This window comes from Simochromis diagramma, unplaced genomic scaffold, assembly GCF_900408965.1.
Source record: "Simochromis diagramma unplaced genomic scaffold, fSimDia1.1 OVJJ01000571.1, whole genome shotgun sequence".
NCBI lineage: Eukaryota > Metazoa > Chordata > Actinopteri > Cichliformes > Cichlidae > Simochromis > Simochromis diagramma.
In genome coordinates, this window is record NW_024386885.1 from 1,444,390 (window position 1) to 1,470,120 (window position 25,731).

Here is a 25,731-nt window from a genome sequence, read left to right on the forward strand (position 1 = left end):
ACTGACGAAACAAATATAGTGGGTCTTTCTTCCTGCCAATCAACTTCAGCTGGCGGTGGTTCTGCTGCAGCCTCGTCGCGCTCGCTGTGGCGGCACATGAACCTGCTCCTCTCCACCTGCTGCAAACCTGGGGGTGGAGTGGTCGTCCATCTCACCACAGCTCCTCAGAGCAGGAGAAGAACCACCGACAGCTGCAGTCCATGACAGTCCGCTACGTCCTACTATGGGGAAGACAGGAACGTGGCCAGCTGGTGGCAGAAACACTAAAATTTAAAAATAGGAGTGAGGGGATTCTGCGCTTCAAAAGGATAGAAAAAGAAAAGAAAAAGAAATCACTGAATCCTAAAAAAATCTGAAACCACAACCAAAGTTAGTTAATTCATTTAGAGGCTCTTGTTTTCTTCTTCTGTGGTTTTTACAGACAGATTTTTTACGTACGGACTCGCACTCTTGGGAAGCTGAAAGCCTTGAGCCAGCGCCAGGGGGTTGAGGGGTGGAGGTTGGGGTCGCAGGGCCGGGAGCGCGGGCTGAGGAGCGTTCTGCACAGGCGACTGGATCACTCCGTTCAGACTGCCCAGCACGCCGTTCACGGCCAGCTGAGGACTTCCCGCGATAGACGCCATGAGTCCGCCCACCACGGGCAGTGCGGAGCCGCCGGCCTGAGCGATCGCCCCCAAACCGTCGTTCAACCCTCGATTCAAGCCGTTCAGCAGCGGCTGCCCGAAGGAGGCGGGGCTCTGCTGAGGAGGGGGGGTGCTCTGGAAGGAAAGAGACGAGCTGCTTCGGGACGGACTACCGGAGTGCAGCTCCTGGAACAAACACAAGAGAGCAAGCGAGCAGCTTTTTACTGAGTTTACCGTAAAATTGAGAAAATCTACAAAGAGGCTTAAAAAAGACAAATATACTTGCTAATGGTGCCTGACGGGATTGCACGGTGATTTTGAGACACGAAAGGAACTAAAGTTTCTCACCTCAGACGAGGTAACAAAGGAGGTGTCATTCAGGAAGCAGCTTTTGGGCAGGGGACTCTTATTGGTGCTCAGGGGGTCTAAGGAATGAGAGCCACAATCACAGGGTGAAAACTACCAGGTTTGCACTGAACACCATTTTCTGTACTATCAAAACTGTTCCTACGGTTAATTAACATCAATAAATCATCCGTGTGAGCGGGTGGGGCTGCAAAGGGAGGATGAAGGAATGCAGCTTAAAAAAAATAAAAGAAGGCGATGGGATTTATGTGCCCTGAAGTTCGCTTATGAAAGTGGACAGAGGAGCTTAATCTGACCTTGGGTGGATGACAGGAAGTTGATCTGGGCGGACGTGTGCATGGAGCCCTGGGTGGAGTGAAGCTGTGGAGGGAAAGGCACGGCCAGCTCCGTGTTGAGCAGCTGCAGTCGCTCCTTCTTGGCCGTCAGGCTGAGGATCTGGTCCTGGAGCCGCTGGTTCTCCTGCTGCAGGGAGTGCAGCGACTGGAGCATCTCCATAACTGAGGGGACAAGAGGACACGCCACACTTCAGTCCAGTGTTTCCCACCATCTTCAAAGAGGCACACACTATTTTAAATTAATTATTAAATAATGGAGCTGGTGATGCTAGTCTGCATTCTGCGCTGCAGCCTCTGTGAGCTCAGTGCAGAATTTGGTTACAGCGGTCTTCCTGCTCAAAGATCTGCACAGTAAAAGAGGGACGACTGCCCTCAACAGGCACATTTTAAACTGAGAGTTTCTGGAGAGGCAGCTGAAACATATCAGACCCTCCCTGGCCTCTGTGATCACCTCCACTGATTCTCTCACTCTGTGGAAGATTTCTCTCTCTGCCATCTGGGGCTCCAGCAGGTGATCGCGCTCTTTTTTCTATTCAGCTATAATGCACCACGTGGGAAACGGCACCACAATACCACAACACCCCAGCAGCACATTTCACTATCAGAGTTCAGTATCGCCTCAATGTATGACTCACAAATGTCGTCAGATTCCCAGAGAGATGGTTGAAATTATCGGTCCGGATGTGAAAAAAATTGATCACAACAAAGAGCAGGGACCAAGGATGCAAAAAAAGTCCCAGCATTTTATTTTATTTTTTTATTTACAACATGGTAACTCAGGCATAATGCAGCACACACTTACGTAGGTCACATTGTGGGCGCTACAAAGGTTCCCCGCGCGAGTCTAAATCAGGCATCGCTCGTTTTCTACAGTCCAGCCTGAGGCTGAGCCTTCAGCTTCCAGGCCCCTCTCCTGAGGAACCAGCTCCCAGTTTGGGCTCTGGAGACACAGACTCCCTCTCAACTTCAAACTTTTAGTTTTGATAGTTAGAGCTGCATCCAGTGAACCTGAACCATCCCTCAGTCGTGCTATTTTAGGCTCAGGCTGCTGGAAGACATCCCATGATGCACTGGGACTCCCACTTCTCTCTTTCGCTCGCTATTGCATGTCAGTGGGTTTTGTGTTCTCTCGCTTCCTGACCCCATTTTGTAAGTATTTCTGGGTTAGGAACTCCAGCTGTCATCATTACTGTAAGCATTATTACTATTACTGCCTGAGAAGTTTTAGGATTGGCTCGGGTTGGTTGTTTTATCATTTTTAGCGGGCGATGGGTGGATCCAGGAATATCAGTTAAAATTGGACCTTTCACATCACAAACACAGATGAACACTGGAGGAGTTCTGCTCTCGGTATTATTATCATAATTATTGTATTTACTGTAACAACCAGCTGGTGGTGCTCAAACAAAAAATAAGTACTAGCATTGGATGTTTCCTGCCTCTCTGCTCTCCTCTCGCCCCAGTCGGTCGGGGCAGATGGCCGCCCACCCAGAGACCGTTTCTGTCAGCAAGCGCTTGATCAGATTAAACTCGCTTTGCTGGAAGAGCTGGCTCAGTACAATCAAAGACACAGAGCAGTTGATGGGCGTACAGTTTTCATGTATTGCGAACAGTTAAACTTGCACGTCGACCCAAAGCAAACCTTCTGTTTTTGTGTAGTTAAACATCAACACGCTGATTTACTGGACGTACTGGGATAAACTAGTCACGGCTAAACGATCGGAGATATGTTTGACAAGAGTGGACCCAGCAACCTGCACTGTGCTTTTTTTTAAAGTCCTGCACTGTCTCACAGGTGTTTCCAATTATTCTGGCAGTTCGGGCCCCCGCTTGGGTTGAAGTCGGGCAGAGTTATGCTGGAAAATATTAGAGGTCACAAAACAAAGGCTGGGTCCTGAAACATGCCACATTTTCAGCCTTGTGCACTCAAGTTAAGTCACTTATTTTTATACAACACTTTGCTGTTTAAGTAGAAATGAGTGTGTTTATTTTGAGAGTATGTCACAAGTTACTAGTTAGGCTCAAAAAAAGAAACGCACACAGAAAAATCTGCAAAATAAATGTTACGCTTTCTCATGCAGATAAATATAATTAAGGTGAGGACTGTGGGGGTATTTCCTTTTAGAGAAATACACCTAGCTGAGCGCGATGAGACCAAAAAGAGAAGAGCAGCAACCATGGAAATAAAAAGCCGTGTGCATGCAAGCGTGAGCCAAAAGCACCGACAGTGCTGGGTGTAGGAAGAAAAAAAAAGAGCAAATAATAGATTTGAAAGCAAGTGTCAGCTGATGATGTCCCTGGAGAAAAAGTGAGTCAGAGCAAAAGGCAGTGAGCAATCTGGTTCAGCGGAGAGACGAGCAGAAATACAACGGCAGAAACAAAGCAGCTGCTGGAGCAGCTTTCAGAACCGAGAGCACATCTGATCTCTTGCTGAGCTTTTTTTTGTCCTCACACAGGTACATTCATCATCTGACGACAGCACGAGGCACACACAGAGGCCGGCAGCGTCTACGTGTAAGGTTCCCAACATTTCTGGCTTAAAATGAAGTGAAAGGTTCAAGCAAAGAGTCCTTTCTGTTTCTCAGATCTGTTTTTGAAGGATTCTGAGAGGCTCAAAGATCTTAGCACTGAGCAAAGTAGTACTAAAACACCCTGCAGTTCCTCTGATGGCCACTTGAGGCTCCTGTGTTAAAATGCCCAGTTTACATCTCACTGCAGGAAATGGTCTGTAGACATGGTCCATAACAGCTTTATGCTGGAAGAAACATTTTCTTAAGTCACCTGGTTTGATTTTTTTTAATTGATAAAGTTGGTGGCGTGGCTACTCTGACTGGCCAACAACCGATTCTTACAAATAATACGACTGGCCATGCGGCTAACTGTACAGCACGCCACACGCCATGTTAACAGACCACACGCCTCACGAGTCTGTGCTCCAGCCTGCTGAGTAAAGTTTGAATATTTTACGCACTCCTGCAGTTTATGAGGCAACTTGTGCATATCACTCTGTTTACGTCCGTCCTTTATGCACAGAATACACTTGCTGGCCACTTCATTAGGTACACCAGTTCAGCAACTCGATGCATTAAGGTCAAGGCGAGCAGCTGAGGTTCAACCTGAGCATCAGCATGGGGAAGAAATGTGATTAAGGTGACTTTGTTGATACCAGGCAGGCTGGCCTGAGTATTTCAGACTGCTGATCTGCTGATCTTCCCTCATAAGCATCTCCAGGGTTCACAAAGACTGATAAAGAAAAGGAAAATATCTGTCCAGCAGCTCCCTGGGAGAAAATGCTTTGTTTACACCAGAGGTCAAAGGAGAACGACCAGACTGCTTTGAGTTGACAGGAAGGCAACAGTAACTCAAATAACTCCTGGTTACAACCAAAGCGTGCAGAAGAGCACCTCGGTTGCTCTTCTGCACCTCAGAAAATTAGAAAAACGATTCCTGCTCTGATGAGTCTCGATATTTGCTGTGAATTCAGACGGTAGTCTCAGACTTTGGCGTGAACAACATGAAAATAGGGATCTATCCATGGTTCAGTAACTGAGAACTGTTCTTGACCGCGTCCATCCTTTTATGAGCACAGCGATCCCGGTACCGGTCCGTGAGTCGTTTGGTACCGCGCCGCGAGAGTTGAGGCTCGGGTGTGAAATTTACGGTTTTCGGGGTTTTTATCGTTAACTTGGTTTCCCCGGGTCTTTTCCCGTGTTGTAGTCGTGTCTTATTTTGAAAGAAATATTTACGCGTTACCATAGCGACCAGAGAGCATTAAGGGGCAGAGAGGAGGATGTTACTCTCAGTGTTGTTGGCGCATTTCAGGAGGACGCTGCTCATAAAGTTACACAGTGAATTCGCGTTTATTATTATCTTTACAAAATTGTTTAGTATTTTTTATTTTGTTGTATTTCTCCGCGACACCTTAAAGGCTGGTGCATGAAAATATTGTTGGACATTAAACCTTTGGGATGTGGTGGAAAGGCTGATTCTCATCATGGATGTGCAGCAACTGCATGAAGTTATCCTGTGTTTGCATGGCACCTCGCTGAATCTTTGCTACGAAACAAGTTCTGAAGGCAAAAAGGGGTCGAACACAGTACCAGCACAGTAACTGCAGGTCCATCAAGTATATTTGCCATTTCATTCATCTTATAAACACTTTTCAATATCTAGTCCCACTGGCCTTACTTACTGTTGACTCCCATCTCTCCGTTGCTGTGTTTCTCCAGCAGCAGATCAATGTGAGAGCTGGCTGGAGGGACGTTCTCAGGACGGGCTCTGACTCCGGCGCCCAGCCCGTCCCTCTGGTCGAACAGAAGAGGAAGACAGCTCATCGGAGACCTGGGCGTGGAAGAGGATAAAGTCAACAGGAAGTCAGAAGCGACACGTCACAGCTTCTGCAGCCAAGCTGGGAAACTACCAATCATCCTCTGTGGCTGTGGTTTGTGTTTTTATCCACATAGACGCTTTGATTGTTAACCAGCTGGTATTTTCCTGTTGCTGGTAATAAAAATGACAAAGGGAAAAATCAACCAAGTGATGATTTGAACAGATGAATGATGCGTCACCAGTGGTTTATGCATCTCTCTACTTGCTGACTCATTTCAGTCAGTAAATCTGAAGTGTAAGAATGATGTATTGTTTTCAGGATTTGACACTAAAAAATAACAATAAAGACAAAAAAGCAAAGACTCACTGCGAGGAAAGACTCTCTCTCGGTGAGTTCCCCTGACATGGGAAGCGACAGTCATCGAGGTCAGACTCTGAGAAAAGGAACAGACATAAATTTCATGTGCGCTCACATTTACTGAAAGGCAGCGCCATCAAAGCGCCGTGTTTACTGCGCAACAACAGCACGTTTAATGTTGGATTTCTGAAAGAGGATTTGAGCCAGAGCAAGGTTTTTTTGTGAAGCTTATCTAAAGCCAACATCCGTTTCTCAAGAAGTGCTTCCTCTCACCTGGCAGTGAGGTCTGGGCTTGGCTCAGTAGTGGCGGCAGTGTCAGGGCTGTGGAGAGACAGCTGGTGAAAGGCTGAGTGGAGGTCAGGCTGTAGGAGGCGCTGGAACCTGGATTCACCTATAAGACAGCGAACGTCAACATCTGGCTGACAAAGAAAGCATGGAGATAATCACGAAAGGATTTTAGTTTAAAAAAAACAACTCAAAACTGATCTTTTTGTGAAGAAAACATCCATCTACTGGAAACGTAACACACATCTATCAAAAATAACTCGAGAATGATTTGTGCTTCCAGATTCTTCATGACTTCCACATCTGTCCGCTCATCATTGTTTATGAACACACTCACTTTCTTTCAGCTTGTCCCAGCCGTCATAGGCTACAGGGTACCTGCACAGGTCAACTAGACACACTCGCATTCACACCTACGTGCACATTAGAACCCAACATGCACGTCTCTGGACGCGAGGTGAAAGTATCCGCACCGCTGTGCATGCTTACGCTGCTGCACTCAGTTTTGGAACAACACTCCACTTCTTTTCTTATGAAGCAGACACACCCTGTTCCACCCTGAACTGTGTGTTTCAGTTCGAGCCAAGACAACTAAAAGAGAGACTCTGATGACAACTAAGGGAGTAAAAGTGAAGATGTGTGGAAGGACTTTGGTGTCTGTCTGCAGCTGCTTTTGTCTCAGGATCATTCGGGGGCTCTTGCGGTCGGCTTTTGGTGGCGGGTGTCAGCTTTGACTCTGCAGCACCACCTCTCTTTACCCCAGTTGCACCCAGTGACTGTAATGAGTCATTGACCTGCACCCACAGAGATGCTGCAGTGGAGGCAGGCTGGCACCAGCTCTACAAGTAAAAACACCTGCTAGTCAGAGGCTAACTCCTCCGTTGCTGCTTACTGTAAATCGTGATTATGAATTTTCCTATAATCCTCAGGCCTGAAACTTCATGTGTCATTTAATTTTGTTGAAATGTTGTTTGCTGACACAGACGCAAACAGCACACGTCCTCTCTTTGTGACGTACCTGTGTGTTTGACACAGCGTTGACTGGTGGAAGAGACAGCGAGGAGTGGGATGGAAGGAGTCCTGAGGAGAGAGGGGTGCTACACATGCCCCCTCCCAGGGACAAGGAGGTGCTACACACCCCTCCACCCAGGGAAAGGGGGGTACTGCAGACACCCCCGCCCAGTGTGAGAGGGTCCTTGAGACTGGAGTAGATGCCTGAGAGACATAAAAGAAAGAAAGGAATAAGGTGTTTGTCGTTTTCATCTTAGAAGTCGTATGACTGCAGAAAGAGGAACACGTGAGCCAATCAAATGGAAAGTAGGGCAGGAAATGCACTACAGACACGTGCGGCGCACACAAAAACACCATGTAGGACAATATCACTGCCTCGCACAGATTACACAAACGTTCTGAAAGAGATTTAACAAATATTTTAAAAGTGGTGCCAAGAAACAGTCGACTTATTCCGTTCATTCTTAATTCCAGGAGATTTTTTTCGCTGCGCTTCTGATACAGAGATAAGCTGCTGCGTGCAATGGAAACGCACCAAAGTGCAAAGAGATAGCACTTCAGTTTTTTTCCTTCACCACACACAGGAAGCTAGAGGGCTACCGCACACGCCCACTCGCTCAGACTCACCAGAGCCGAGCAGCGAGTTGCCGCGGCCTGTAGAAAAACTACCAGTGGAGGACGAGGAGGAGGAGAAAGAAGAGGAAGTGGAAGAGGTGGCGGTGGGAGGCAGCGTCGAGGAGAAGGTGGGGTGGGGGATGGAGGACGGGCTCGGATAGAGCGACGAGGTTAAGGCTAGGGGAGGCGGCGCTGTGTGGTGATGGTGGTGGTGGTGCTCCTCCTCCCCCCTCCTCTCTCGGTTCTTGCTCCCCCGCGGGCGCCCCGGACCGTGGCGGCTCTTCTTGTTGCCACGGTGCCTCCTCTCTCGAGGCAGCGGCGGTGGAAGCGTGACTTTGTCCTCCGGGTCGGCCTCCTCCAGGATGGGCGGCGTGCTCAGCTGGGATGGCTTGCAGAGGGATTTGGAGGGTTTGTAGTCGCTCGACGAGGAGATCTTTCGGATCTTGCTGCTGCTGCCGAGCCCCGACGACGACGTGATGCGCATGATGGACCCGAAGGTGGAGATGGTGACTTTGTTCTCGAAAGGGCTGGAGTTGCCCTCTGGCCTGTCGTGACCTTGCGACCCTGCTAGCGGGCCCTCAGCGGGGGTCAGTGCTGGTGGCTTGTGGTATTTACAGTCCTCCTCCTCCTCTTCCTCCTCCTCGTCTTTTTCCTCTTCCTTTACATCCTCCTCCTCCTCCTCATCCTCCGCCTGGACTGCCGGTCTCCTGTGACGCTCCTTGCGCTCCTCTCCGCTGTGGTCGTCACCTCCTCGGTCATGTTCACGCTCCAGGCGGGAAGAAGATAAGAACTGATGAAACTCCTGAGCAGACGACAGGGAACCACCTGAAGGAGAAAAACAAAGAGTTAAAGTCAGACACAAACGGCCACACGACCTCCCTCCGTCTCCAGGGTTCAACAGAACCCAGTAAGAGAGGAGAAGCTAACTGGTCATGCACAGGGCAATGACGGTGCTTCCACCAATCCCAGTTAGAAGTTTACCTGTGAAACAAACTGGCTTAAGTGAAAGCTTCACTAATGACAGTGTTTTTTAGTACGAGGCCACTGAAAGAAAACCAACTGGTGCAGGACTCTACAGAGCGAGCGTTTCTCTCATATTCGAGACAGAAATGGATCCGTGCTGAACGTAAATTGAATTTAGGGGAACGTGTGTGGATAAAAATCCCAGCGAGCTTCTGTTTTTCTCAACAACACAACAGCAGCCAAGATGATGCAATCACCCCTGTTACATCTTAAAGTGGAGCAGCAGCCTCTCCTCCCACAGAGGCAGCCAGCAGCAGTCCTGCATAACTCCACCTCATCCACAAGTTCCCAGCCGCTCTGTTCGTCCTACAGAACCACAGCACGGCTGGATGAAGATCAAACTAAAACTAAAACTCGATTTGCTTTACGTTTGTTGGTCTGTGTTTGCCGGGGACGATGTAGAGCAGGCAGGAAGACGACGTGGGGCAAACTCAAACTTTTACTACAAATTCTACTGTAATTATAAAATATCATTCGGCTAGTGTATACAAATAATTCAAACTGTGCTGTCGATGTACCGGGCTGCATGGGCATCGATCACATCTGAACTCGAGAAGAAATCGAGCGCCGACCCTTCATGTGGTACCTGTGTTGAATGGACTGGAGGAGCAGGACGATGAGGAGCAGCTCTTGCCGGTGCTTCCGGTCTTCTTGCTCCGATGACTGTGACCGTGCGAGCTCAGCTTCTTGGACTTTCCCTCGCCGTCCTTGCTGCTGTGGTGACTTGAGGAAATCTGTCCCAACACAGACGGGTCAAAACCATTAAAGCACTGACTGAGACATCGCGGCGTCTCTCAATCGCTGTGTGGTGTCCTCGGATACCTTTTCTATGCCGCTGGATGTCACAGCGGAGCTCAGGTTGTCGCTCGACTTTTTGTGGCGCTCCTTTTGCCGAATCTTGTCTTTATGACTCTGAAAAAAGCAACAACACACACATACAAATACACAAGCTTGAGCCTAGAATCAAGGCTGCAGAGTCAACACTGGCACATTACACAAACGCAGCGAGTGGAATATATGCTACAGTCAACCAGCTTCAACAACAATGTCTGCAGGGATACGCTAACAGCACAGTCAAATCCGTTTGTGCATCACTGTAACTGCATTTGATGAAGATTATTCTGAATAAAAGCGTCTGGCTTTCTGTCACAGCAAAAACTACTGATTTATTTTTTTATATCAGAATATCCCAAACAGCCATTTTCATCATATCAGACTAAAATCAATGATTGCAAACGAGCCTGCGATCAGTATGACTCGGTGCCACTAGCTAAATGATAAGAAATACTGGTCTCTTCTATCTGCTACTGGCTTAAAAGCAGGGTGTTAGATTCAGTTTCACAGTGGGTTATACTGAAAATGGCATCATGTAGCGCCAGACGTTGACTGAAAATATATGCTTCACACAGCCGTCTCACACACGCTACTGCGTCAGTCTAAAACCTACAACCGAAAAAGTGCAAACAAGTGTATTTAACATGTAATCCTGCAAAATTCTGTTCACAGCAACAAGACAACCGCACAGCCAACTTTTAACAGCCTGAATCCGACAGCTGCCGCCAGCATCTACGCGACACTAGATCATATATTTAACCGGTCCAAGGTTGCCATAAAACCGAGCCTTCTGCAACAAAACCTGCTTTTACAGCTCAGCTGAGATTTGACTGGAAGAAACACTCTTTTCTTCTTCATCTCTTTTTCAGTTCAACAACTGCGTGAAGCGTCCGCTCCCTGACTGTGGAGCCATATCTCTGCTGGAACATCAAAACGATAACAACGATGACATTCTTTGAAGACCGGAATTGTCTAGTGGCGAAAAAATATGCGGGTCTCTTTTTACACTTGACAAAGAGCTGCTCAGCTGGAACCGTGTGCCGTCAGCACTATCTTTCCTGTCTGCTGAATTCTCTGCTAGCTAGTCTGTTAGCTTGCAGGGGCTTTGAAGGTGCACCTGTCTGCTTAGTTTTGCATGCGTGTGATGGGGTCACGTGCACGTGAGCACCGCACCTTCACAGAGTTAACTCGGCCCATCTGAGAAGTGCACGTTAGGTTAATTGTTTATTCGAGTGCACAGAATAAAGCGCTGCATGAATGTGTGTGGAGGAGGTAAATGTGGCGTGCAGTGTGGAGAGCTTTAAGTGGTCAAAACGACGAGAGAAGTGTTACATGAATGCCGGCCTATTTGATTTCAAGTGTTTGAGGCTGAGAGGATGTAATGGCGCAGAGAGATCATGATGTTATTTCATGATATGTATTTTATAATATGGCTTTTTATGTCTTTATGACCAGAGGCAGGGTACGCCTAAATGCGTTAGCTTTTGTTTAGCCAGGCTGTACCTCCAGGTATCTCTCTGAGCTCATAGTTTGTATTCAGATTAGAGTTTGACGTCAAGGGGTCGAGCTTATCACTGCCTGAAATGATGACACCCGGAAATCGGGAGTGATGACTGAACGTTCCCCAGGAGCCAACAGATGGAAGCTGTGAGGTTGAAAGCGTAGGACAACTGGGTGTGTCTGGTGTATGTCTGCAGGACAGTGAGGCGTGCTTACACAGTGTAGCTCAGCTTGCTCACGCCCATGCAATAAAATCTAAATTAGCTCTCTGCTTATTTGATGATTTTATCAGGAAGAAAATGCATTAAAATTCATCCTTTTCTTCTTTGCCAATTCTGCTGTTATTCAATCGTTTCAAAATAAAAGCGTCTGTGTGCCAAGCTGGTCTGGATCAGACTGGCTGGTCTTATTAATCTGACGATGAATAGACGAAGTCTATTTTTAACTCTTACTTTTGGTTTTGTAGTGTACAGTTATCCACTAATATTAGCAAGCTGCAGACACAAACTGCGCAAATACATCCTGTTAATCCTGTTAATTAGTGCTACAAAATTATTAAATCCTAGCATTTCCCAGTTCCAAACAGTAAAACCTTATTATTTGTCTGATAATTCAATAAAATGCTCCAAAATGATTTCTTTCTAATCACAATCACAACAACATGTCACCTAAAGTCACTTCATATTGTAAAAAGACCCTATAGTAATACAGGGAATACCACAGCAATAGATGACCCCCTATGAGCAAGCACTTGGCAATAGTGGGGAGGAAAAACGCCCTTTCAACAGGAAGGAACATCTGGCTGACGTAAGCTCGGGGAAGGGCAGCCATCGACCAAAAGATGCCAACAGAACAAAAATAGTCAGCAGGTGTCTAGTTAGCGGCTCTAGTTAGCTGAGGTGAGGCCTAGCCCACAGCCAGCGCCTACATCTGACTGAGTCCCTTTTTTAACAGCCTCAAGTGGACATTAGAGGAACTGCAGCTTTTGGTAGTTTTCAGCTCTGGAGACTGCCTTCTGATCTGACCACAGCTGTGCTTACCTTCCTCTGTCTGTGGTGGTGGTGCTGTTTTTCCTGTGACGGAGAGCTGGAGCGCCCCCTGGAATGACTGAAGGAGCTACTTGTATTTTCACTAGAACGCAACTTCTTCTGCTGTAAAGTCCAAAAGAAGGAACAGCAAACAAAAAGTTAACAGCTGCTAATTTCAAAGCAACAGTTTGACATTTAAAGGTTCTCTACAAGCACTTCCAATGACTTAACAGGAGGTTTATCTCCTGAATTATTTATTTTGGTTGGGCGTATTCCAAGAATCATTTAGCTGCCTTGAGCTGAGTTAGAGGAAAAAAACAGCCGGGCACAGAAGCCCTTATCAGTCATGTTAGCTGTTAACTGTGCAGTGCAGTAAGAAAGGCTTTTCTGGGGTACAATGTCATTGTGTTCTTTACCATTTTGTTGTAGTGATGCTTGCAGTAGCCACAATACTTCACGTTATCAGCTTCTGGTCCTTCCTCCTCACACAGCAGACCAGCCATCTGAGCACTACAGCGCAGGGTGTCGGAGGGTCGGAAAGGAGATGAAACACGAGAGCCAAGTTAGCACACGTGCACGGACTGAGACGGCAACACCTGGCCGAGTCACCTGAGAGTTTCAGTCACCGATCGTCGCCAGATTGATCGAATGTCACATTAAAATCTGAGCCTGTCAGTGTCTCGGGATTTACTTCTAAATAAATCATCTTTCTGTTGTAGCAGGAAACAAAATAAAGGCAAAAAGCAAGATGAGCAGCATGAAAGGTAAAAGACTGTAAATGAAGAAAAACCAACTGTAGCCCAGAATGTCTGTGTGAGTAAACTAAGGCTGTAGCCAAATACACATAACATATGAGCACGTATTCAATCTTGGCAATTGGAGACGGAATTTCTTTTCTATTCTTGGCCTTATTTTCAAAAATGATATGACACAGGAAACAAGACAAACGTTAACCTGCTTCGATTAGCACACAAAGTAATCACCATTCATGATATCCAAGTTAGGGTGTGAGGCGGGGTCCCTGCGAACGGGTTGCTAACGCAGACAGACGACCATTCACACTCACGTCATTCCTATGGCCAATTTAGCGTCACCAGCTAATATGCATCTCTCTGGACTGTGGAAAGAAGCTTGAGTGCCCAAAAAGGCTAGGACCTCCTTGGTGTTTGCCAACCATCACAGTCCTGCCACAATATTAATCATATGCTGAGCAAAAAAAAGTGCCACCAGTGGAGATGTGCCCTAAACTTGCATTCTTTCTAACGGCCAGCAGGGGGCGACCCTTCAGCCTGCAAAAAAAGAGTCCAGTGGTGCAAAGTCTATGAAGAGATTACTCGTTGGATCGCCTGATCTGTGACTTCAATAAAGACTTTACTGATGACTTTATGGTCTCACCTGATAGTTTTAGGTCGTATTGAAAATAACACAGTGCTGTTTTTTATGATTTCTTTTTTAAACTTCGTCATAGTTTTTTCAGGTTGTTTCTTTTCCAGGTTTAAACATGGTTAACGGGAACAGTCGGCTAACTAAAAATAATCCTTAATAAACGTTTTTGCCCTTGAACTGCTTCTTATCACACTCGGTCCTCACGCACTGTTCATTCATGTTGATGTCCCCACACTTTCACATAGGCGCACACACACACACACACACACACAATTTAACACTGACCAGGTGACGTGGAACGCTTGTCTGCAGCCCTGTCTGTTGCAGGTCATGCACGCGCCGCAGGCGGCCTTGCTCTCCCTCCCGTGGTCCTCGCAGATATAACAAGTCTGTTGAAAGAGCACAAACGGAGAGTACAGGAGATGCAGGGACTCAAACACATCAGTCATCATTATTATTATCAACAACAGGTGCCGGATTGCTTTTCCATCTGTCGCACGAGCAGAGCAAGCCGTCCCGTCTGACGGCCATTAAAATGAACTATTGTGATTGCGGCGCAGCAGAGATGAAACACTCCTCGACTCGAGTCCAGCTGCAGCTGCAGTGCAGATGATTAGGAAGTTTTTCTTGTCAAGACAACAGATGAGGTTTTCAAACAGAGCACAGTTTCTACAGAGAAACTGTTGACCAGATGTTTGGGGATGTTGTAAAGAAAGTTGACACAGATCGGCCTGCAAACTGCTCTGAATCTGCTTCGAAACAGACGCTACGCTTGGAGTTTTCAGCCTCCCGTTAATCTTTTTCTTTGCACCAAAGTGAGGTGGTTTCTAACGAACTTCAGGGTGCCACGGAGCATACGCTGACGCGACAAAAGACTCATATCAGCCCGTCTCCAAAAGACATGTAAGCATACACACTCGAGCCCCCGAAAGCAAACAATCGCATGCACGAACACACACGCCGCTTTTGTACTTCTTGTTCAGCTTTCCTCAGCGAGCAGGCCCGACTGGTGGGGGGTAGAAGAGGCCTAGCAACAGGTGCGGGACAAAGGAACAGCAGGCTCTTTACCTTTTCACTTCGGCCCTCTCTGTTTCACCTTTTTCTCTCCCTTTCTCCTTCTCTCCATATCCTACTCAGCTCTCTGTTTCCCTTCAGAGGATGTCTGCTGTGCAATGAAAGGCCGGAGACATAACTGCACCGGGCATGTAAAAGGAAGAGTGGCTTCTCGAGTTTTCAGTGTCCATTGTAACGTTGTCTAGGAATGCGGGCAGCAAAGTCTGAATGAATGGCCCTGACGGGGGAAGGCTGCATGCAATTTACTGTAGCTGACACAGTAATATGAAACCGGGCCCTCAAACACTCACACATGTACATTTATATGCAGGCATGCACACACACACACAGAGCATCTAAACGACGCACAATGCAAGATGCTCAGTCCATGAATCAAATATTGATTTCTTCGTAATGTGCTTTGCTTTGAAAGGCTTGCTCTGCTGCACACACTGCAGATGTCTTCTGAACAGTTCTTGTAACTTTGAAAACAACTGCAGTGTTGTGCAATCAAACAACCAAGATGTGATACAAGTTCAGACTTTCATCTTTAATTCAAGGAAGTTAACAAAAGTATTGCATAAGCTCTTGAGGAATTGCATACATTTTTATTGACATTCATCAATTTTCAGAGGATCAAAATTAATTGGACAAATGACAAATTTACAAGTGTTGCAGCTGTTCATTGATCCAGCGAAACGTGGCTGCAAGTAAAGGAGGCCCTGAAAAATAAACCTATCCAAGAGGTAGCAAAAGCTTTAGGAGTGGTCAAAGCAACAATCTGGTGCTTTCTTATTAAAACAGGAATGCAATGGCCAGCTCAGCAACACCAAACAGCCTGAAAGACCACAGAAGACTAAAGTGGACAAGAAAAACTTCAGACCAAGTCGAGAGCAGGAAGGCCAGATTAAATTTCCCAGGAAACATCTGAAAGAGCCGGCACAGTTCTGGAAAAATTCTTTGGACACATGAAACCGAGAAGAACTTGTACCAGAACGAAAGAGAGAAACAGCTCATGATCTGAAGCACATCACATCATCTGTCAAACACGATGGCGGCAGTGTTATGACACTGGCACGTACGGCTGCCAGTGGAACCGGGTCACGGGTGTTTATTAATGACGTGACTGCTGATAGAAGCAGCAGGGTGACTCGTGAAGCGTACAGGGCTGCACTCTCTGCTCAGAAAGCACTTTGCAAAGAAAGCAAAATGCAAAAGCAACTCAAGAAATGGGTCATTCTTTGATGGCCAAGTCAGCCACCTGATCTTAACCCAGCAGAGCAGCTTTCCATTTACTGAAGGTAAAACTGAAGCAGAGAGACCCACAAGCAAGCAGCAAGTGAAGGTGGCTGCAGTAAAGGCCGAGCAGAATACCTCAAGGATGTCCACGGATTACACACTTTCATCCAAGTGTAAAAAATCATGCAAAATATTTGCAACAGCCCTTAATGTGAAGATGAAGGTCTGCACTTTAATCACATACACCACTGTGGTGGTGCACAGGGCCAAAGATCCCTTCACTTTTACTTTTGTCTCAATTTTCTCAATTTTCCATTTGAAAATATAATTTAACTTCAAAGGCAAGTTTATTCTTTTCAATGAATCCACAAAGCCAGTGAGTAACTGGCTTCCTGTAATCCTGTAATATTCCTGTAATCCTCAATACGGACCAAAAGACCCGATTATGGTTTCTGCCAGTATCGGGAAGCCCTAATAAGAGAGTAAAGTTACCAGAGAGCTGATGCATGTTGAAGCTGTACCCGCCTGAAACTAGTCTGTGGTTAAACTGTTTGTGTGCAAAGTAAAAAAAGAAAGAAAAACATCATTAGCAGAAAATTTCAAAAGCTAGCGTGAGTCTATGTGTGACACGTCCTCTTATCTTTGAATCTTAACAGCCGATCTGCAGCATTCATTAATTATACATGAAGAACACAGAAAACAAACCTGAGCCGAGTAAAGAAAAACCACCATCACTCTTTCTGTGGTAAGAGATATTTAACAATATAAAACGATGCAAAAAGAAAACACTTTAAACGTCCATCTTCATTCAACAAAGGATGAAGATGTCAAAAAGCACCACTGACACCAGGCTCCACCCTCCCTGCACTTTCTGTTCCCTTTTAGACTCATCTTCACTACCTTGCAGCTTCAGCGTTACACCCGTCCCCCTCTCAGTCACACACACTATCTTTAATTCCTCTCCTCTCCACTGCACACCTCCAACAGCTCCCTACAGTCATTACAGGTCACAGTGTCATCTGCAAACATTGTAGTTCACAGAGACAACACTCCTACAACAGACGACTGTTTGGGCTATTAATGTATCACTACTGAAACACTGTAACAACTGTGAGGCATGAAACAGTGCAGAGTGACATCAGCACACAATCACAGTTTACATCTTTCACATACCGCAAAGAGCGATTTAACCCATTCATTAACTAATCAGCGGACAAACAGGGACAGATATCAGCTAAACAGGTACAACTACTTTGTATATAAATAAAACTGCTACTTTGTAACAGCCTGATTGTTTCTTTTTTACCTTTTTTAACTTCTAAATACTGAAAACAACTTCTAAGTATGTTTTCAAGCTTTTTTTAATGTGTGAAACAGTCAGCTAATAAGACTGATCAGATAAGAAGCTCCTTTCACGAGCTTGTAATAAGCAGAGGAAACGTTTTGCCTTCAAAAGTATAAGACAAACTTTAATGTTTTCACTTTATATTTACTCTGCTATAATCTTGGAGTACTTAGTTGACTTAGATGCCAAAAGTATGAATGAAATGAAATGAAAATGAGCTGTCAGAATTAAAAATGGTGGCCTCACATTCAAAATGACCTTTCTGTGTGACTCAGCATCCGGCGCTGTCGCTGCTCGTCGTCTCTCAAACCCGGGCTTTAAATTTTAAATCTGTAAATGATTCGACTGCATTCTGTTTGTCTTTGCGTAACAGTTTTGAAAACAGGCGAGCGGCTCGGCAATCTAACACGTTTTTCATTTTCTATTTAAAATTATTAAATGTATTTTTTTTTTAAAATCCTTGAATTAAAGCTTATTGAAGAATATTTTTTAATTATTCAATTTTTTTTAATTGGTAAAAGTTCAAACCATGAGAAGCTTTTCGTGTTCTTTTTCTATCATCGGTCAAAACTCCAAGAGGAATAAATACTTTTTGATGTGAAAACCAGAAAAACTTTACTTTCACAAATCACTTCAGGGTATTTTTGAATCTTTGCACTTATGGTAAATGTGCTTTGCTGTTTACTAAACATGCCACATCTACTACAGCTCGAAATCTCCCACATTTCCCAGAAAGGCTTTCAGCAGCCTCCAGAGAACAGGCGTGACCTTGCCACGCTGAGCTCCGGGTTAGTACAGGACGTGTAGGTGGAGAGAAGAACGGGGATGTGAAGCAAAACTGGTTTTCCCGTTAAGGAGGAAAGCAGTCGTGCAGTCTCCCACGTGTCGTCTGCTGCATTGCATCATGACTCGTCGAACTTGGTGCTGAGGACGGAGATGACACTTTTTCTCTTTTCCCTCTGTGTGACTGCTCATTCTGAAAGTACTCTCTATGTTTTTGATGACTGCTGACACACCGTGTGATACATGTTGCATAACCTGTTTAGCAGCGTTTCATATATGTAAACACGGATGCAGCTTTCTGTGTATTTATACATTTTACTGTTGAGGATTTTCAGTATTACTGATTACTGGTGCTGACTTCTTCTACCTGTTTAAAGTGTTTGTTTATCAAACGCAGGTTTGTGGGGTCACCTTGTGCCAGTTTCAGGGGTGCGGTGCATGTGTGCAGCTTTACACGTTATCATAGGTAAGAGGATGTGTTTACATTTTTCTCTGTGATTGGATGAGAAGCCGGAGACCCTAAATCAAACTGTATCAGAAAACCTTTTAAATCTTATTTTGGGTTATTGACAAACTTTTGTTTGTTTGTTTTAATTAAAATTTGCCTGGTGATACAGGTTTTAGGTCCTGGTAACAATGGAAATTATTAGTTATTCTCTCCATTAATTTAGATTGGAGCTTTGGGGATTACAAAATACTTCATATGCAGAGGTAAAAAAAAACCTCGTTTAAATCTTTAAATCAGCAAACACGTGCTGATGGGGCTCTGGGATTGCTTTGTATTAACCTCCTAAGACCTGAACTCTTTCATGGCATGCATTTTTAATTTCTCTTTGCTATTTGGGCTGATTGGGACCTGATGGATGTAAAAACAAAGAATTATCTTTTTACCTGATTTTGCCCTACAAGGGCCTCATATCCACATATGAGGACATTCGTTTTAAATTTTGTTAGAACAATGGCAGTATAATGTCCTCGTAAGTGGATATCAGGCCTTTGTAGAGCAACATTTAGCATTGTGGTCTGGACAACCCAAAATGTGATGTCCACACACGTGGATGCCAGGTCCTAGGAGGTTAATGTTATGCATTTAACTAAGACGTGTGGCCCTTTAGTCGCTTCCCCCGAGAGAAGCCCACCTTCACTGAGCAGCATCTTTTAGCCCCACTGTCATCTGCAGTCTTATTCACTGCTCATCTCGATCTAATCTGGATTAAAGTGGCTTGGATGTTTAAGTTGGACCCATATTTAAATATGCCTTTCAATCTCAGACTGAACCTGAAGCTGCGCTTGGTAAGACCCCGTTTTACTGGCAGGATCGGAAAGAAATGGGAGTGGCCCCCCCGGATGACCTTTTCTGTGACATCTTCTACACCATTTTGGAAACCTTGGATCTGTCGTCTTCTATCAGGGCTGTTCAGACCCAATACAGAAGCTCCTACAGTTTCTAAGCATTTAGATAGTTTTGAACGCTGGGAAAGCTCATGAAGTGTTATTCTCTGCTGATCAAGAACTTGGCTCAGGAAGGTTTTCCAGATCTCAGGAAGAACATGGGAGATGATTTAAGTCTGACATGAGACAAGAGATTGTTAATATAAATATTATTAGCAAAATGAAAATGATCAAGGGATGGATGATGAGACTTTGTTGTTATTCTTAGCTTCTTAGATATTCTTATTTATACTTGGATAAAAAGAAATACTGAACTGCTGGTGAACTATAAGAAGGAGAAATTCACTCTATGCCTCAAAGTCAGGTAATAAAATTATCGAGTTTTATTACCTGAAGAGTTCTGGACTAGATTATGTGAAATTAAGACATTCTAAGGATTCATAGGCAGTCCAAGACTATTTGTTTTAGGCGATGAGACAGACTTAGTGGGAGATGACAGAGAGATTAAGCATCTGGTCCAGACTAGCATCGTGGAAGTAGTAGAGGTGGCCAGAGCTGAAGCATTGGAAAAGATGTCAGAGAGGACTTAAAGATGAATAATTATTTTAGAAATGGAACGAATATATTGTTTCCTTTGGAGGACGCTTGGTTTGGGGTCGTATGGTGTGAAGAGTTCTTTGTTACCTGTTTAGCTGCAGGTACAAACAACGTAAAAATCCGTGTGATGAATGTGTTCGCAGCCATTTTTGAGTTATGAACAAGGAAACGATTTTACCGAAGGATTGAAATGTCACCACTTTATAAGAGCACAACAACAACAACACACCCTCACAAACAAACTAACAAACAAACAAACAAACAAATAAACTCCAAAGTAAACCATTAGTTCTACTTTCAGATTAGGCTTCAAACTTTCCTGTTTGATGAAGCTTATCTTTGGGGCTGGATCTGATCTCTCTGTGCTCCTCTTTTCTCTCGCGCCTCTAACTTCCTGTAGACTAATCCAACTTTCCCACTCAAACAGCGTGCATCCCTACCTTGTTGTATCTCTCGTGTGGGACATACTGCAGGATGATAGGCTCCATGGTGAGGACGTTGGCGAACTGCACCTCGGGGATGTAGAGTGCGCACACGACGTGGGCCCAGCCTGATTGGAGGAGAGATTGGCAGCGGATCAACGACACGACAAGACTCGGAATGACTCGAGTGGAAATGAGCACTCGGTTATGCCCTCGGGAAGAGTGAGCGGGAACATGATGATATTTACCTCCGCTGTCTGTCCTCTTGAGGGCGCCATCTTTGTGGGGACACAGCTCACACCTCTGAGGAGACACGGGAGAGAGCGGAGCTTGTTGGAGTGGATATCTGTCTGACCATGACTCCAAACGTTAGGGCAGATACAGGAAACAGTGGGTCCGTCTATTCGATGCAGTTCTAAGCTAACATAATATAGAGGAAGTAACAGTTCAGAGGCTTTATTTTACGCCTATGACATCAGCTTTTCTATATATCTCTGCCTCAGTTTATGGCTTTTATTGCGCTTCTTGTAATAAAATGTGTTGTCATCAAGCTTTTTAATTTATAGTTCACTTCATCTGTCGCTACTCAGCTCCACTCTGCAGGCAGCGCATGTGCACGTGAGCTGTAAGCACCTCCACACACAGGAGGAGGACAGCTGATAGGTGGGCTCAAGGCTTTATTGTTGGGTCTTTACCTTTGAGTACTGAGCACCTTGAGGCGACCGCTGTTGTGATTTGCGCCATATAAATAAAACTGAATTGAATTGAAAAATTAAGAGTAACATGTTGTCGTGTCCTATGATTTTGCTCACTTTTTTAACAAGCCCTGCCAGTATTTGGTGTCTATATATATGTAAAGAAGGAATCAAACAGCTGTAAAAAGGAGAATCAGGAGAATCCAGAGTCAGCTGATATTTTTTTGTGACACATCAAAGTTAAAATCCGTTTTAACTCTTGCAGATGCAAAGACAGTTTCTATTTTATCCTCTACGATCTTCTTCTTTCTCCCCTCGCCAGCCCATCTGGTCATGGCAGATGGCCCCGCCCCTCCCTGAGCCTGGTTCTGTTGGAGGTCTGTTCCTGTTAAAAGGGAGTTCTTCCTTCCCACCGTCGCCAAATGCTGCTCGTACGGGATCATCTGTTAGCTGTGGGGTTTTCGCTCTTATATTATACGGTTGTTACCGTGTAGTATAAAGAACCTTGCTGTGGGAAGTGTTGTGAGTTGATGTTATATGAAAAAAAATGAATTGAAATGAATAGACTAAAATCAGACTAGTCCAAAAAAAACCATGAAGGGAGAAAAAGTCCTCACTGAAAGTTATTATTTAATAATAAACACAGTTTCAGTTAATGTGTACATTTCTTTTATGTTAGATTTTACTTAAGAAAGGTAGGAAAGCAATGTTTAAATCTCGCCTGAGGCTGCTTCACACATAAACACAGAGGAATCCAGCTTATTCGTTTAACTCAGCTTTAGGGCATCGGTATGGGACAAGCTGGCTCAGTACACCTGAGGCAGACTGCTTGTAGGTGAAGCTGAAGCAGGAATGGATGAATAAATTGTGTCATTCGTGTTGGCGTACTCACCACACGTGCCGCCCGCTCCTGTGACTCACACTTCCGACAGAACCACGGGCCAGTTGGCACCTGCACGATGCCGTAGCATGCTGCGACAAACACACAAGCACGGGAGTGTCAAACTGGACCGGCACGACCCACGGTAACACACCTGTCTTTTAATGTAAACTACAGGTACAAATGAAAACATGCACATTTAATGAGTCATTCATTCATTCACAGGACAGATGTTGAACATCCTGAGGGTCAATAATTTGTACCTTTAACAGTGTTTAAAAGTTTCACGTTTTCTGGAAATAATATTTTACTTTTTATGATTGAAACGACTTGCCAAGCTCTATAAATACTTTAATAAATACTAGTAAAGCTGGCAGTACCTGTCCAAGAATACTACTCAAGATAATACTGACTTGACACTTGGCAAAGCCATCCTGCTTCAACAGATGAATAGAAAATGATTTCAAACTGATTTTATGTTTTAACTTTTCTCTTTCTAAGTTTAACATCTCTCCCTGTCAGTGGTGAAAGGTGCTGCTGTCATCCTGATCGGATTAACCTTATAATCCTATTTCATTCCACTTTGACATAAAGCTTTAATTTGACTGGGACAGCCCTGAAATCAGCCTCCTGCATCAGCACCTCTCTGGATCAGAATCTTCTTCACTTTTTCAGTTTGGGCACAAATTTCTTTTTGTCTTTTTGGCACATTTGTGCACCAACACCGCCACAGCATCACTGAGATCAGAGGGCTGATCCTCACTCAGAGTAGCCATCCTGCGTGAGGTCCCACTTCAAATCGCTCGAATGCAACAAAGCAAGTGGACACGCGCTGCTGTCCGAACGAACACGGCCTCGCGAACGCGTCGCAGCGTGCCGCACGGTCCGCGACGCACGGACCTCGAGGCGCCATCCGGGCTCGGTGTCACGCCGCTCGGCCCTGCGCGATCAATCAAGTGCGCGGAGAGGAAGCAACAACAGCACGCTTACCTACCCGCCCCTCCCGCACGAACACAGAACACGCACGTAGGCAGGGAGGACCAACGCCTCCGGCCGCAAGCTAGAGCCGCTCCGGCTGCCCGGGAATCACACGCTAACAGCAGCTAATGTTACCTTGGTGAACGGCGACGCTGCAGCCGTGTCCATCACAGTACACCAGCGGGTTCTCAGCCCAGCCTCGCTCGTCGGAACACACGCAGCAACCTCCGACCATTTCCCGCATGCTGCTCCCATATGAAGAAATAGATTTCCCCTCCCGGCAACGGCTCAGACCCAGGCCAGGCCTGTCAGGCGGTCGTCCCGCATCTTAACGCCGCTCTAGGCATGGTCACGGGCCGCCCACGTCGTGCAGTTTTAGTGCAGCGGAGAGCCGAAATCTCTGCGTTTGTGGTGCTTCTAGTAGATTTTCCGTGATGTCCTCCCCGTCCCATACATAAGTGCGCATGCTCAGATCTTCGCCGGAGTAAAAGTCACAGCAAAGGTAGCAAGTTATTGTTGAGCAGGAAGCGCCTTTTCAGCGCGTGTTTTCAGGCAGTGACGACTCGATTTCCACGAACCCGGGGAGCAGACGCCCGCACGGCCTCCCGCCCCGGTCCACTGTGTTCTTTACACGAACCCCGCGCATCACGTCGGCCCAAACCGCTGTATGCGCCCGGCATCAACCGCGTCTCAACAGCGCCATCTGCAGGACATCTTGGGGGTGGCTAACAGCAGGAATTACAAGCTATTTCACCATCCGGCGTCCGGACCTAAAATAAATAATGAAACATTAATAATAAGATAACAAAAGATGCGAGATTCCCGTGTGACAGCGGCCAAAACAGGTCAACACAATATCATAAAATATTAAAAGACAAAAATGGTCATAATGGGAAAAAACACGCAAAAGAAAGGAGCTCAATTAAATATAATAAAATATAAACTTTCATTAAAAAAAGGGAGCTCAATAAGCGCAAACCTACATATAACAAAATAGAAGACCAAGTAAAAAGTCAAGTATAATACAAACAGGAGCTCAGTGAATAAATGTACCATTTGAAATTCATAATGTAATGACAACATTTTATTTTTGCTCATTTGCTTTTTTTTAAAATTATTATTTACTAAAAATGAGTACCAAAATAAATACATAAATAAATAATAACAATAATGGATAATGACAGTAATGACAATTTAATTACTAAATAAACCTGATTACATAGAAATAAAAAAAAAAAGACAGAGAGAGAAACACAAACAACGCTAATCACATCTCAGTTTGTAGCTCATCACAACTGTTACACAAGTTTAACACTTTGACAGATAAGCATCTACTTTCTGTTATCGGTACCGACCCTGCTTTTCATACGTTCTCTCTCTGACTTCAAACAGCTTCTTTCAAATATTTTTCCATTTCTTTGTTCATTATCAGTTTAATGCATCAACTAAATCATAAAGATTTAAAACAGGCAGCATACAAACGGGATTTGCACAAACCTCACCTTCAAACCACCAGTGTGAACCATCAGCGATGTGTGAGGGCTAACACCCTCATTTCCAAGGTTTTACATATCAACACATAAAAAACCCCTCAGCAGCACAGCATATTATTACACGGTGTTATTACACACAGCTCTCTGAATTTTAGTTATAAATTGAATTATGTAGACTGGGAAGACTGGCAGGTGTCATCTGCGAATAATGTTTCTCACTCTAGAACGATAGACTTCAATTTATTTGGAGATGGTCTTCGAACTCTTCCCAGACTGATGGATCATTGCTGATGTCTGTCCTCTTTGGCACTGAATTAACACACGGCTGAATGATCTAAAACATCTGCTTTAACACAGGTGTTCATACAAGCACCTGGGTGCTATTCTTAGTTTCCACAGAAATGTGATGTGTTGTTCTTTATCAGAAGTGATATTTATCTAATTTCTAACTTATCTAACATGCTAAGGATGAGATTAGTTTTATGTCCTGATATGTAGTATTGGAGCTGGAAGAAGAAGAAGAGGAGGTGTATTTGAAACTTTTACAAGCTCTAACTGGGCTGTTTATGAGTGTGACACCCTGGATTCAGAAAAAATAGTTTGAATCACAAAGACATAAAACACTTTTTCCTTCGGCGGAGCTCATTAGAGGTCACCATATATATCATCTATTCCCAGCATCCTCTTCTGTCATACCAACCCTTCACATGTCCTACATACATCTTCTCTGAGGTCTTTTTTCCTCCTGCCTGACAGCTTCTACTTCAACATCCTTCATCCAATATATTCATCTCAGCCTTGCTTCCCTAACTTTATTTTCTATTTAAGAAATCTCTATGTGTTTTCCGGGTTTCCCTTAGAGATCCATCGATATCAGTGAATTGAAAATGGCAGCAGTCTCACCAAAACTGAAGAGCGTTTAGCTGAAATCACATTTTTTTAAAGATTCGTGCGTGTGTGTTTATAATGCTGTTGTGAATGGATGACTCAGGAGACTTTATTCAAAGAAAGAATAAAGACGGGTGGGTTTTTTCCATGCAGGTTGTTATGTAATAGCTTTTGCGGTCTAACCCAGTTGAGATCAAATTGGGCTGTTTTGTGGTCCATGAGCTAAAACGAGACGCATGACGCCCCCGATCTATGGGAGCAAAACTGAAAAGT

The 25,731-nt window shown here is 44.9% G+C and overlaps 1 protein-coding gene across 3 annotated transcripts in view; it reads right to left on the reverse strand.

The window, feature by feature from the left end:
- Positions 1-23,754, reverse strand: part of LOC120734589 (protein AF-17-like) — a 30,567-nt gene extending 6,813 nt beyond the window's left edge. Inside the window, exons 1-17 of one of the 3 annotated variants that reach the window (XM_040033464.1) lie at positions 23,213-23,749; positions 22,112-22,191; positions 20,773-20,827; positions 20,543-20,652; positions 13,979-14,082; positions 12,724-12,817; positions 12,320-12,430; positions 9,768-9,857; positions 9,532-9,679; positions 7,935-8,747; positions 7,315-7,511; positions 6,285-6,402; positions 6,021-6,087; positions 5,517-5,665; positions 1,286-1,486; positions 972-1,048; positions 439-809 (exon numbers count right to left, since the gene is read on the reverse strand). In XM_040033464.1, coding sequence (XP_039889398.1) covers positions 439-809; positions 972-1,048; positions 1,286-1,486; positions 5,517-5,665; positions 6,021-6,087; positions 6,285-6,402; positions 7,315-7,511; positions 7,935-8,747; positions 9,532-9,679; positions 9,768-9,857; positions 12,320-12,430; positions 12,724-12,817; positions 13,979-14,082; positions 20,543-20,652; positions 20,773-20,827; positions 22,112-22,191; positions 23,213-23,321 — 2,894 coding nt within the window. In that variant the 5' untranslated portion in view covers positions 23,322-23,749. Of the gene's footprint in view, positions 1-438; positions 810-971; positions 1,049-1,285; positions 1,487-5,516; positions 5,666-6,020; positions 6,088-6,284; positions 6,403-7,314; positions 7,512-7,934; positions 8,748-9,531; positions 9,680-9,767; positions 9,858-12,319; positions 12,431-12,723; positions 12,818-13,978; positions 14,083-20,542; positions 20,653-20,772; positions 20,828-22,111; positions 22,192-23,212 lie in introns of all 3 variants that reach the window. The other 2 variants (XM_040033462.1, XM_040033465.1) reach the window with 2 other exon arrangements.
- Between the last annotated feature and the right edge of the window lie 1,977 nt (positions 23,755-25,731).